We start from the raw sequence: 13668 nt of genomic DNA, 5'->3' as shown, positions 1-13668 counted from the left end.
GAAATCAGCAGGAAGACGTCTGATACATTTCACATGAATACCTTTCATTAACCTAAGTGATTCAACTCGCTGAGACTCTGACTGACTTTTGATCCAGGATGTAAACATGTTTATTTCTGCTGTAAAAACGGTCATTGCTTGGAGCCAGTTCTACACTCATCTTTATTATATTGTTAACAAAGATGTTGCTATATGTTGTAGTTTATATAGGTGTGTTGAAATTCAGAGGCAGCAGCTGATGATTGGGTGTTGAAGGTGCGGTAAACATTTCCATGGTGACAGCAGGCTCCACCAATCAGAGCCGTCACTGTGACACTCTAGGATTCTGGGTAGTGTAGTTCTTTCCCCCGGGATCTTAAGGTAACCATGAATTTCTTCGAACTAGGTTGATCATCATACGCTTTACACTTACAGGAGCATAAACCATCATTAATCAAATCAATTTCATTTTTACTTTGGACCCAACCTGTTGAGCTCCAGAAAGCGAGCAGGATAATTACTGCAACTTCAGATTGTATACCTTACTTACTGTGTGTTTCTGTTGGTCGTGGCAGCTTGGTGATTAGCCTCTAATATTCAAGTTTGACCAATCTTAACTGTGAACCTCCTCCTCTTTCCACTTGGCATGCAGTCAGATAAACTAACTAAAGGTCCCCATTAAATCAGCATTTTGAAACAGCGCTCTTTGACAGAGCATTATTGATTTCTGTCCTCTCACAAGATCTTAATTTGTCCTTGATTTGCTTTTCCAGAGAATGAAGATGACAGCAGAGGGTCTGCGGTATCCTGTGCCGTGTAATTAACTCATCTCACACTCGTCTATCGCTTTGTCAGCCTCTCAGCACATTACTTATCAAACTGAGCGTCTATTTGTGGAGCGAAAAAATCAGCGTGTTGGTTCTTACTGTTCTGTGACATATTCACTGTCTGTTCTGAATGTAGCACAGCTCAAACAGATCTGTGATGGATTTAAATAGTCAAAACGTCACCGACTTACTGAATGCTTTGTTTCTTCTTCTGTTCTCTTAGTTTCCTAATTCAACACTGTGATGATGTCGTCTGTAGAATTGGCTTATGTTTTATGGTGCAATATCCTTCAAATAATTAACACATTGTTTTCCCAAACCCTTGAATATTACATTTTTACAGAGGTCCAGCACAACGACATAAATACGCACATTTAAACCACAATGGAAATCATCATGATGGACGTGAGTGAGATAAGAGACACAAAGACTGACAGTCCAGAGTGTAAGAGGACAGGCAACAATGCCTACAGTTTATTAAAAAAAACAACTGCTGATGGGACAAACGACCTCAGGTATCTGTTTTTTCTGATTTGGCCGACCTAACATAAGTGAATCTCTTTCCTGTCGGCAGACGTCTAAAGGCCCTGACACACCAAAGAGAACGTCGGCCGTCGGCCCTAGTTGGACCATCGGTGAGCGGTTGTTGCCCTAGTTTTCTCTACCCGTCGGCCTTTTTTTAGCCGATTCGACATCATCATCGGCGGTTGGTGAGAGGAATCTCTCTGATTTGCTGTTCTGAGGTTTCATTTATCTGCAGCTCTCGACACAGGTTCAGGAAAGCCCCTTGAGCATGCCGCTGTAGTATCCATGCTTTCACCCATTAGTGTGGTTTCTCCTTATTTGTCTCCTCCGCCTCTTCTTTTTCCACTAAAAGACGAAGGGATGACAATGCCAGCGCCATTTTCAACTTTTTATCAGACATTATTCTCCATTAGTAGGCTACCTATAATACGAGTGGTGACCGACAGCGGTGTGAAAATGGTCTTCTCGTATCATAACAACAGACTACTGCCGCCTGCTGGCGTGGAGAGTGATTTCCTCTCTCGCATGTGCAGAAAGTTTGCGGTGGTTGGCCGTTGGCTGTAGTCTTTGCGATGTGTTCAAGTGCAACTTTATGGCCCTGAAAGGCTTCTTCAGTTCTAAACTGGTGGACAGAGCTAGACAACTTAACCTCTGACTCTGACTTTTCAGGAGATTTCTGTGTGACAGCCCTGCAAGTTGTTAGCTGAGTTGTTGACCTAGTTTCAGTCGTTTCCACCCTGAGTTGTCTCTGGGTCGTTGTTTCAATGTGGGACTGGGGCTTCAGTTGTTTTGGGAGAGAATTCAAAACATTATTGTAGGTTGAACTGATCTGCTGATCTTCTCCTTCATGCTGTGAATCTGGAGCAGAACTCTCCCTCGCTGATATTTACAGTAGTAGCAGCAGCAGCAGCAGGCGGCCACAGCTGAGGCCAGCAGAGCGAGAAACCAGAGAATGACTAATAAGCACATCAGAGGTGCCGGGCCCTGAACGCAACACCGGCTTTCCTAGGAGGCATTCACATTCACAGGCAGGTAGACAGAAAGCAGTCAGGGCCGCTGGGAGAGAGTCACGCTGCCGCCATTCATAATGAACCAGGCTTTGCTATCCAGCTGGAGGATCCCAGAGTAGATTAACATGCAGAGACTCCTCTCAGGGAATCCAGCCTCTCTGACCTCAGCTGATGAGCAACTTCATCACATAAATGTGCTAACAGAGCTATTATTAGTGTTATCATCGGCATTTACAACCACTAAATGCTGCCAGGATTTATCACAGAGAATGAAAGTCAAACAGGAAATAAGCGTGGCTGCACTCTGAAACTCGCTGTTCATTAACATTTTTACAAACAAGGCAGGATGTGAAGACCCCAGACATGTGCATGAGAGTGTTTGGGACTGTTGCTTTAAGGTGAATTCCCTCATAATTAAAGTCCTGTGCTGAATATTGATGCAGATCAGAGTGCTGACTCAGAAGCTCATTTGTAATCTAAATGCAACATCTCTTTGATCCCTTTATCACACCCCCTCCCTCAGGACATGATCCATCTCAGCTCAAACAAACGAAAGATTTTTTATCAACCGCTGATTCTTAGATGAAAAGTTTTCAAGGAATATACCCCAATGCATATTGAAACTTCACATTTTTTCTAGAGCCCGACCGATTTATTGGCTGGCTGATAATACAGGCCGATATAAGCAAATCAAGTGACTAACATATCGGCTACTCTCTGCACCAAACTGATGTTTCAATTCGCAATATTTACCTATGGGGCGCCGATTGTAAAGTTGAGCACACTACTAATAACAACAACATTTCTCCACATTTAGCCCTAAAACATCACTTTTTATTCACATTTAGAGAAATATTTGTGAACTTTGTCATATTTACTTTTGTGAATAAAAATGTAAGATAATTTCGTTGGCAAATATAAATGTTAAATATTATATCTAAATGTTGAATGTTTTATCTAAATGTTAAATGTTATATATAAATGTTAAAAATACATGTCCTGATTCTAAATATTTAGCTACGTTTCTAAACATTTAGTTTACATTCTAAATATTTAGCTTTGATCCTCTATTTAGCTAAATATTTATAATCAAAGCTAATATATATTAGCCATATAGACTATAAACTAAATATTTAGCAACGACTTCTAAATATTTAGCTAAGACTCTAAATATTAAGCTAATATGCAAATTCACTCACTCAGTAAATATGACAAAGTTCACAAATATTTCTGTAAATGTGAATAAAAAGTGATGTTTTAGGGCTAAATGTGGAGAAATGTTGTTGTTATTTGGAGTGTGCGCAACTTTACAATCGGCGCCCCATATTTACGCACCTGGGACGTTTCACCCTCAATCTGAATGTTGCAGAGACGTAAATGGGGGACGAAGTGATCCCCCCCCACCTCTGTCCAGAGGTGTTACAGAGGTGAGATGGTTTCAGCAGAGCCAGCGGAGGGATGTGCAGCGCTGTGTGTGTGTGTGTGCACCTTTTGACTCTGTGTCTACTTGGAGCTCCAGCTGTGTCTTCAAAACACTATAAAGTAATGTGAAATAACCGACCGAGACAGCCATATATTACATTGTTGCAGAATCATTATGAATGTACAAAGCAGTCTGAAAATGGCTTCTGTCCCTGCTGGTGAAAGTGGAAGAGAGGGATGGGGGAAGAAAGTATTTGTTTTGCTCCAAAAGTCGCAGAGTACTCCTGTAAAAGTTGATTTCTTCTCTTCTTAAGGACAAAGCTTGACTTTTACTTTTTACAAATCTGCATCATGATGGTGTTCATTTTTCAGACACACCTAGAAGGGCGAACTTTACGTCTAAACACACGGTTGTCTCTGAAGTTGCTAATTGGACTGTAAACGATTCAACGCATAGAAAATGGTACACTGGAATAACCGAGAAGTGTGAGGCATATGTGATCGTCAGACGACAGGTGATGGGTTCTAAGATTGCCCATCGACTGTCCATGCAGCTTCACTTTAGATTACTGGATGTCAAAGCCAACATTTCCACAAAGAGAAAAAAAAGCAAAAGTTTCGATTTATTTTCTTGTATTTTGGGTGAACAACATAAAAAACCTGCTGCTGACGTCTTTCCACTTCTTCCCGTTTCTTCTGCTTCTCTTTTATAAAACCTCTGTGTGCGAGCGGCGATTAGCTCCGCTCTGCTGCTTATCTTCTTCATTAGCCTCAGACGTGTGGAGAGAAAGTCAATACCCACCACAGCGTTATTTCCCGCCATCCATAGCTGTCGTCTTAACAGTGTTTGTTTTGTGTTTTTTTCATTCTGAGAGGGGGAAACGGTCTCCCCGGGCCAAATGAAGAGAAAATGTTCAAACAGAGAATCAGATGGACATGAACATCCTGAATCCTAAAGTCTCTGACAACGGAAACGTCTGAACTTCAGGTGATCGACTTTAATTAGGAGGTTTATTTGAAATGTAGCTTCCTGGTGCTAAAGCGCTAACACCACAAGTGTTAAAGGTTTTATTTCAACCTCTTTCATTCTGCAAAGACTGTATACATTAAATTTAAAAAAACTAATCAATCCTTTTATTGTTAATAAAATTGGAAGAAATTACTCAACCTGGTCATTTTTTACAGAGCAATTTTAACCCATTTATTGAACCTAAATGGTCGCAATTGAACCTAAATGGTCGCAAATATACAGAAACACAGCAATCATGGGGGGGGGGGGGGTAGCAGTTGCAGTAGTTAAGGTAGAAGCTCAAAGCTGCCTCATGTAAATCTTGGTTTTGCCAGATTTGCTGGACGAGCCGTTTAGCGCCCTCTGCAGGCTAATCCTGGGATTACTCCAACATAAGGGTACATAAGGCTGATTAGACTATGTGAGTTTTTAAATAGGTTTCAGCAGAACAGGTCAACCTTAAATATATCACATTAATGTTAATGTAAAGGCATGCTACATTCAGCATCGCTGGGTTTGTGGTTTGTCGTCCATTGTGTTCCATCCACCTGTGCTCTCGAGTCCTCGTGCAGCTGATGCTCAGATCACTGATCCTCTGCTCCACTTTCACTCAGGCCTCAGCTGCTCTCAGATCAGACTCCCACAGTCCTCAGCAGTAAACCTGCTCTGCTTTGATCAGGCAGGGAGGTGGCGTCCGGGTCACAGACACAGACAGCTGCACTGTCACAGGATTCTGCCCTCTATTAACCTCCCCAAACCTTCATAAACTTCCCTCTACGGAGGCTTAAAAGTTTGATGATTCACTCACTGAGTCAATCGTCAGACTTCTTTAATGGCTGCAAAAGCACATCATGCAGAAATATTCTGGATGCTGCGTGTGTCACTTTAGACACTATTCCCCAAAGCAATCACAATAATCCACCTCTTTCCTGTCCTTTGAGACAATCCTCATGAAAGGTTTCAAAATGTCCAGACACTCATATTTAAGAACAAACCACCTGATTGATCCCAACATTAAAAGGTTTGAGCAACTTTGATATTCCTGCTTGATTTATATACATTCCTTCTATTTACATGTTACAAACTCATTAGAATTATTCCAAATCATTTTGCTCAAAATTTTCTCCCACACTTGCAGGGGTGTGTCCGGGGGGGGGGGGGGTCAAGTTCTTGATTGAAGCAGATTATCCTCGCGTTCACTATTTTTGCGGCTAAAAGAAACTTAAGTTATTGGTACAGTTGTGGAAAATGGATAGGATTTTTTTTTGATCATTTTTGTGCCTGTAGTCCAAACCATTCAAGATCTGGATAGGCATTTTAGATTGATTTGACAGGATCTTTAAGAGCTTTTTAACAGTATCCTACCTCTCATACATACAGTACCTACATCATCTCTGCAGGAAGGAGGATAAAGGAAAAGCCAAGATAATTAATGTAATGAGAAATAAGTGTTATAATGTCTTTGCTACAAACACACTGGAACTTGTTAATCAGGGAGTGAAGGTTTCTGTATAATAGTTTCTTAAGGTGGTTTCACACTTGACCCCAAAGTCCAGTTAATCTGATCAGTGTGAACGTAACGTACCCTGCTTGTACTGTACTTGTGTACAGAGTCTGCTTGAAGAGGTGGTCTCGGGCATGATTCATGTGTACTCAAGTACTGTCCCGCGGGAGATGTGAACAACAACCGTGCTCAAACAAGGAAGCGGAACGCTTTATGACATCATTCTAAACGGCTCCTGACGCTTCAAAAAACTGTTGTATCCCGTTTCATCCTCTGAGCTGCACGGTGGATGTGGAAGTAGAAAGAGGGTCGTTGTTGGCGTCTCAGAAATAACAAAAACAGGTCTCAGCCTGCAAAGTGGTTGCCATGGTTACTTCCTCCTCTTTCTGCTTTTTGGCAGATTTGCAAACCAACTATGTGCATACCGCCACCTGCTGTATCCGAATGTGTACATACACAAGTGTTCTCGGGAACGGAACAGTGTTACAAATGTGAACGCAGACCAGCGGGGGAGAGGGGAGGAATGGTGCACGGGCACCATATGAAACAATCAAGCCTATTGTGAAAACAACCTTAAAGTCTCTTGATTATGGGGCGCAGTGGTTAGTGCGCACGCCCCATGTATGGAGTCTGTGGTCCTTTAAGGGGGCGGCCCCGGTTCAGGTCCGGCCTGTGGCTCCTTTCCCGCATGTCATTCCCCACTCTCTCTCTCTCTCCCTGATTTCCACTCCTCTCCTCTATCCACTGTCCTATCTCTCCATTAAAGGCACAAAAAGCCCCAAAAATAAATCATTAAAAGTCTCTTGATTCTGCCTTGAAACATTAAAATGCAACCTTGAAGTCTCCAACCAACACAGGGTCAAAAAACCTGAGTTTAAGAGCCGCTGAGTATCTGGAGCAGTGTGGATGAAGGTTGTAAACATATAGCTCAAATTTAGCATTTTTACAAAAAAACATAAAAAAAGAAGATGTAGCTTCACAACGCTGAGAACGACTCTGATCAGAACAAAGAAGTGTGTCTCTCTTAACGTGACTCTCAAGGACTTAGTGGTCGACTTTGAGTCAGTGTATGTGCACTTCTTCACCTCTCTCCTTTAATCTCCCCTGAAACCCGCAATCAAACCCGAGTGACCGTCACGCTGTTTGTGTCGTTGGTTTTGTAATAACATCTCGTGTCGGAGAGGGACGCATAAATCACCTCAGAGCTTTTTGTTTTCTCTCAGGCTCACAAATGAGTTCATGCTTCGCTGTCTGTCATACATTTTCATAATGACTCCTTGATGCGTTGCTGGAATCACAGCCAGCCTTGTTTTGGGCTCTGGGGGGGGGAACTCGCCATCTGTCGCCTTGTTTCCTCTCCTTCCTCTCCTTCCTCTCCTTCCTCTCTTTCCTCTCCTTCCTCTCCTTCCTCTCTTTCCTCTCTTTCCTCTCCTCCTCTCCTTCCTCTCTTTCCTCTCTTTCCTCTCCTCCTCTCCTTCCTCTCCTCCTCTCCATCCTCTCCTTCCTCTCCTCCTCTCCTTCCTCTCCTTCCTCTCCTTCCTCTCCTTCCCTCTGCTGACGATTCCCTCAGCAGTTCTCGCTTTTAGTTTGACACTTCATTCTGAGGACCATTAACCCTGGACCTTCGACTCTCGTGAGGCCACAGGGGGCGAGCTCAGGCAATCTGGTAGCAGGGGGTTTCTTTAGGCGGGGTTGTGTGTCGGTAAAGGTGTGTTGTTTGACAGATGCTCAGGGACGGGGACAGAAAACAGAGCCTGATGCATGCTCTGTCTGAGCAAACGAGATTGAACCAAGCTCTCTCTCTCTCGCTCTCTCTCTCTCTCGCTCTCTGATAACTCTGCTGAGTTGATTTAAACCCAAATCCATTTCATCAGTATCACCACTGGACTCTGACAGTCTTATTAATACACATAAATACTCACCGCTGCTCTTCATTACCTATAGAACTTCATTTTTATGTATAACTTGTTTTTTTCCTCTTTTTTTCTGTCCTCTAAAGTCTTTGAAGCAGCAGTGTGAATCCTTCATTTTCTTCCTCCCCGAACATAAACAACTCAGGATGTAAAGATACTAAATGAAGATCAGATGACGCTCGGCATGCAGTCATTAAAAAACCATAAAGGAACACAAAAACACATCTGTTGGATCATCAGTCAAAAACATATTTTTAGTCCGTCTTCCATTGACATGAAAGGTGAAGAGTGAAACTCTGAAAGACTCCAGAATAAGATATCAACAAACTCATCCCCAGATTAGGGATCAAATAGAAGGTTAAATACTTGGCACCTGATTTTTAATTTTAGTCCTGCTTTGGAGACTCAAACTATTTGCCATCCTCTGATAATTCCTGCAGACCAGCACAGGAAATATTTTTTAATATTAAAGGCTTTATATGCAAATTTTTGGAATCGAATATCTTTTATTACATTTAAGTGTGAAAAATCGCATATTAAGCCTTTAATGTGCCTGTGAGGAACTTCCAGTAACTGACTATAGGGGCTTTTGTCTTTTGGCGCTATACATTTTATAGCGCCAAATATATTTATATATATTTATATTTTTGAATGAAAAACTGGTGAGTCTTCAACCCCAATTGAAGAGAACTGATAGTTTGAGCAGACGTGCAGATTACTGGGAGTTTACTCCAGATGTTTGGAGCAGTCAGGCTTCAGAGTAAATCCATGGAGCCGGTCTTTAGGCGCCCCCTTTTCTTCTGTCATTAAAAACTGGCCTTTTCATAGCAGGCCGAGATAACAAACAGACAATCAATAGTCTCGTACTGGCTCATAAACGCAGCTCGGCGCCTAATGATACGTTCAGGTTCATCTGTCAAACTGTGATGAGGAGAGTCGGAGCGTCCCGGTGTTTCTCCGCTCTGTCGTTGATGGTGTTTAAAGACCAGAGATTATCAACTAACGATGTTCCAGCTGCTCTCGTGATGGAGCTCCAACAGTCAAACTGTCCACTGCTGCAAACATCCACAGCTCACCGTTAACGGTCTGAGAAGAGCAGCGAATAAAAGAGGCGTCATGGATCCATTGCTGTTAAAAAGATGGAAAGCCTCTGATTCATGAGGAGTTTTTATCAGTTTTTTATTTCTAGCTCAGACGGATCCTTTCATTTTGTTCTCCAGGCTTCTTGTTCAATGTTTGCTTGATTCCCTCTTTGTTTACATTTCACCACATTTTCTAATTATTGAGTCAATAAAACAATGCTTCCTGGATGGGTTGATGGATTCTTCCTTTTGTTGATTTGTACCATGGAGCATGATGGGAAATAATTTCAACAGGAATACACTTGAAGTTATCCTGTAAGACAACACATCTCTGAAAAGTCTCATACAGGTTTTGGATTTTGAATGACCCCCCCCTAACACACAGTCCTGTAACCCCTCCCCCCTCCCTTTTCTCCTCAGATGTACATCCAGACGGCCACGCTGACCGTTTCCCTCAGCCTCAGCGCCTCCGTCTCTCTGGGAATGCTCTACATGCCGAAGGTGTACATCATCATCTTCCATCCTGAGCAGAACGTCCCCAAACGCAAACGGAGCTTCAAGGCCATCGTCACCGCCGCCACCATGACCAGCAAGCTGTCGCAGCTGGCGGCCGAGCGGCCAAACGGTGAGGTGAAGACCGAGCTGTGTGAGGGTGTGGAGGCCAACGGTGAGTCTTGTGAGGGGAATTTGAGCCACATTTTAAAGAGGCTTTAACCTTGAGGATACTTTGGGGGCTAAATGACGGGTAGCTATAAAATGTTGAGATGTACTGTGTACAGATTGCTTCAGTCATCTGGTTGTCATGGCTACAACTTAATCCTTTGAGTTAAAAATGCCTGATCCAAGTTGTTTTTATTCCCTGACAGGCTTAGATTGTTTGGCAGGATGCTAATATAATCAGGCCGATATCGATCCCTCCTTCTGACAATTTTAAGAAAAGATTTTTTATTTTATTTTGTTCAGATGATCTTGCCAGACTTCCCTGTGTGTAAAGATTGATCCAATCTACTCAGAAGGATGTCCACCAAAGTCACACAATAACAAACTAACTGACCCAGCCTAGATTTTTTTTAAGGTCCATCCATCTATCTATTTTCTTCCGCTTATCCGAGGTCAGGTCGCGGTGGCAGCAATTGAGTAAGTCAACCCAGACTTCCCTCTCCCTAGCAACATGTTCCTCGTCGGGGGATTCTGAAGCGTTCCCAGTCTAGACTGGATTTATAATCCCTCCAGTGAATTCTGGGTCAACCCTGGGGTCTCCACCCAGTTGGCAGTGCCCCGGAAGACCTCCAAAGGTTTTGCGACTTTTCACTACATGCAAAAGTATTTCATGAAACACAAAAACATTTTTTTTTAAAACATTAACATTTTTTAGGAACTGTGAAATAACAAAAATGTTTTGCAGCAAGGGAAATATATTTTGCTTTCCCTGAAAAATGTTTTTGTGTTTCATGAAATATTTGCAAAGTTGACCTTCAGGGCCACCGTAGTTGGGGATACAGTGCCTTGCTCAAGGGCACCTCTGCAGTATTTGGAAAGTTATCCGGCACCACTTCAGCCACCAGTCCAACTTTAATACTTTGGTATTTGGACTTGAACTGATGACCCCCCTCCCTCCCTTCCCAACTCAAGTCCCTGCAGACTGAGCTACTGCCTCCCCATATTAATGTGAAACTTAAAACAAGGTGCATGTATTTGCTTCCATGTTTTACGTTGCTGCCTGCTGAATTAATCTACGGGAGCAATTCCATAACTTTTTGTACCTCTAATCATTTAGACTTCTCAATATCTAATATGTGTTATGTCAGCTCCGTCTGATTGGTTTAAAGCTGGCAGCGTGATTTAATACCTGTGCACATTCAATATGTGGAAAATAATCTTCTACAAAATGAACCTTTATTAGTATTCAGTGTTGTCTGAACCAAAGAAGAAAAAGACTCTGTGAAGTCTTCCACGTGAAGGTGAAGGGAGAGTCAGAAGCCCTCTCCCTCGCTGTAACGAGGATTTAACAAAAAGTTGACTGGAGTTTGCTCAGGCGTCACCTGAGACCAGATCTGATGAAGCCAAACTGTTGACAGAGTTTCACTTCAAAGCTGTGTCTCCGTCCGTCAGCAGAAAAGTCGGAGACGTCGGATTGTTTACTCATCAGAGATGTGCTGACTGAACCGATCTGCTCAATCTAACGAACTGCAGCGCTCACATCACTTTCTCAGCTTCCTCCTAATCCTGCAGCGTGTTCAGTGAAGGGGAGGGGAGATACAGGGGTTTTTAAAAACGACATTGTTGAGGCTTATTAAGCCCAACAAATCATAACAACTGCTAATGTCTGAGTTTTACGTACATGGTCACCTGAGGTTAAATCCCAACAGTTTAAATGACTGATTAACCTGTCCTCTAAAACCATCATCAAGGAAAACTATTAAATTTATTTATAGATTCATATTGTACCAGACATCATGAAATAATGTTAATATATTACATTTCTGCCTAAATTGAATTCTTTACAACTCCAGGATTCTTTGACTTGAAAGTGTTCTTTTTGTGTTTGCATTTTGCTAACATCCCGAAGTTGCATCAGTAATGGTTGATATGAATTCCATGCAAAAACATTTTTAATTTGAGTTGTCAGCTTGTCTCCTCTTGGATAAGACCTCAAAGACCTTATTCATTGTTAAGAACAATGGGATGCCCCCTCTGACAGCGCTCTCTCAGACAATAGAAAATGGCTGAATGCTGTTATTCTAGCTCTAATCAGGGGGGAGAGATACTTGAATGACAAAACCCAAGGTAGCCTAACATAATGGCGTTTGTTTTTGTTAAATTACAATTTTCTTTATATTCATATTTTGAAATAATACTAAAGTGAACTTTAGGATTCACGATGGTGAACGCTGGTTAGGGGTTCCACCCGTGAATTTTGGCTGAGGTCCCCAACACACTTCAGAATCCATCCATAATTTTTTGTATAGCGCCAATTCATAACAAGTGTTATCTCAAGGCGCTTTACAAAAGGAAAATAGGATAAGATGCAGGAAGGATGTCTCTTTTGTATTCTTGGCGTTCCTGTTGTCCACACTTCCTAGCCGCTGAGGTGGAGGTCAAAGCAGGACGTGCATGAATGAGGATGGAGGTGGTTGTGGGGACGACACAGTCTGATGGTGGTGGCTGGGCGTCAGGGATGTCGGGTGGTAGTAGTGCCCGATCACCTCGCTGAAGGATGGGGGAGCTCCTTCTACTGGAGAGCCCGGCTTCTGTTCTGCTGCTGGTACAAGGCCTCCTGGGCTTCTGAATCACCTGGCTGTGCTGTGGTCGATCAATTCTTGGTTCAGTGGTTCTGTTCAATGTCTTCTCTTCTTTGGTACAGTAGTAGCTGTTCCAGTTGTGCAGGTTGCCCTGAAGTTTGTCAAAAGGATGGACATTTTATCTAGAGTCAAACGATACTTTGGCTGATCAGTGACATTAGAAATCATTCTCTAAATCGGCTTTATCTTGCAGGGACTGCTTGTGGATAAAATAGAGTCACTTTACCAATCTGCTCTTTCTTTTCTCTCCTCAGTGCCTCCAACAAAAAACACCTACGTCAGCTACACCAACCACGCCATGTGAACAACTTACTCCTTCAACGCGAAGAGGTGACGGAGACAAAAATGAGAAGATTCCTGTCAGAGTCAGAGGAGACGTCGCCGGAGTCAGAACTGAGGTGCTCTGAACAATGTGAAGAATGAGAAGGAACTGAATCAACACATCTGTGGTGTTTTTAATGTTTACAGAAGAAAGGGAACTGGCCTGAATGGCGCCAAAAAACCTGGAAGAATCACAACTGAAAAAAACATCCGAGAGGACGCAGGAGGAGGATGGCACCTGGAAGGATGAAAAAAAAGAATAATCTATTAAAAGTCTTCAAGAAGAAATACAAAAAATAATTTATGGGGGACCAACCATATTTGTTGTGATTCTAATTGTACGTTTAAAAAAAAAAAAAACTTGTGGTTGTGAAATTTCTGATTCTTGTCTCATGTCGTCCGTCCCGTCGACCTGCATTATGAGATGAGTGCGTCGCTGTTTTTCGGCTAACTGAACGGTAGCTTTTGGTCGTGAAGTGTCTACATGCCATGGTTGAATCGAAGCATGCCCGTTTTTTTTATACAAATGATCTATTTATAATAAAGGAATGTTTCACAACTCTGTGCCGCGCTTCAATCTGTTGGAGGGGGGGGGAAGTGTGAATGAGGGAACAAATGAACAATTAGTTCAAACCAAGCAATCTAATGATAATAATGCAATACTTTATTGTCCCTCCAGGGGGAAATTTGTTGTCACAGCTTTGCACGGTTGGTACACAGGTATAGGCTACATATAGCACGGGATGAAACATGTAAACAACAGGAAGAAACAGA

General features: G+C 42.5%; 1 protein-coding gene across 2 annotated transcripts in view; it reads left to right on the top strand.

The window, feature by feature from the left end:
• Positions 1-13453, top strand: part of grm8b (glutamate receptor, metabotropic 8b) — a 128583-nt gene extending 115130 nt beyond the window's left edge. Inside the window, exons 10-11 of one of the 2 annotated variants that reach the window (XM_065956853.1) lie at positions 9692-9896; positions 12828-13453. In XM_065956853.1, coding sequence (XP_065812925.1) covers positions 9692-9896; positions 12828-12877 — 255 coding nt within the window. In that variant the 3' untranslated portion in view covers positions 12878-13453. Of the gene's footprint in view, positions 1-9691; positions 9939-12827 lie in introns of both variants that reach the window. The other variant, XM_020635000.2, reaches the window with a different exon arrangement.
• Positions 13454-13668: the final 215 nt, after the last annotated feature.

This window comes from Labrus bergylta, chromosome 7 (genome assembly GCF_963930695.1).
Source record: "Labrus bergylta chromosome 7, fLabBer1.1, whole genome shotgun sequence".
NCBI lineage: Eukaryota > Metazoa > Chordata > Actinopteri > Labriformes > Labridae > Labrus > Labrus bergylta.
The sequence above is the reverse complement of the archived record's forward strand: the minus strand, read 5'-3'. Positions and strand labels throughout refer to the sequence as shown.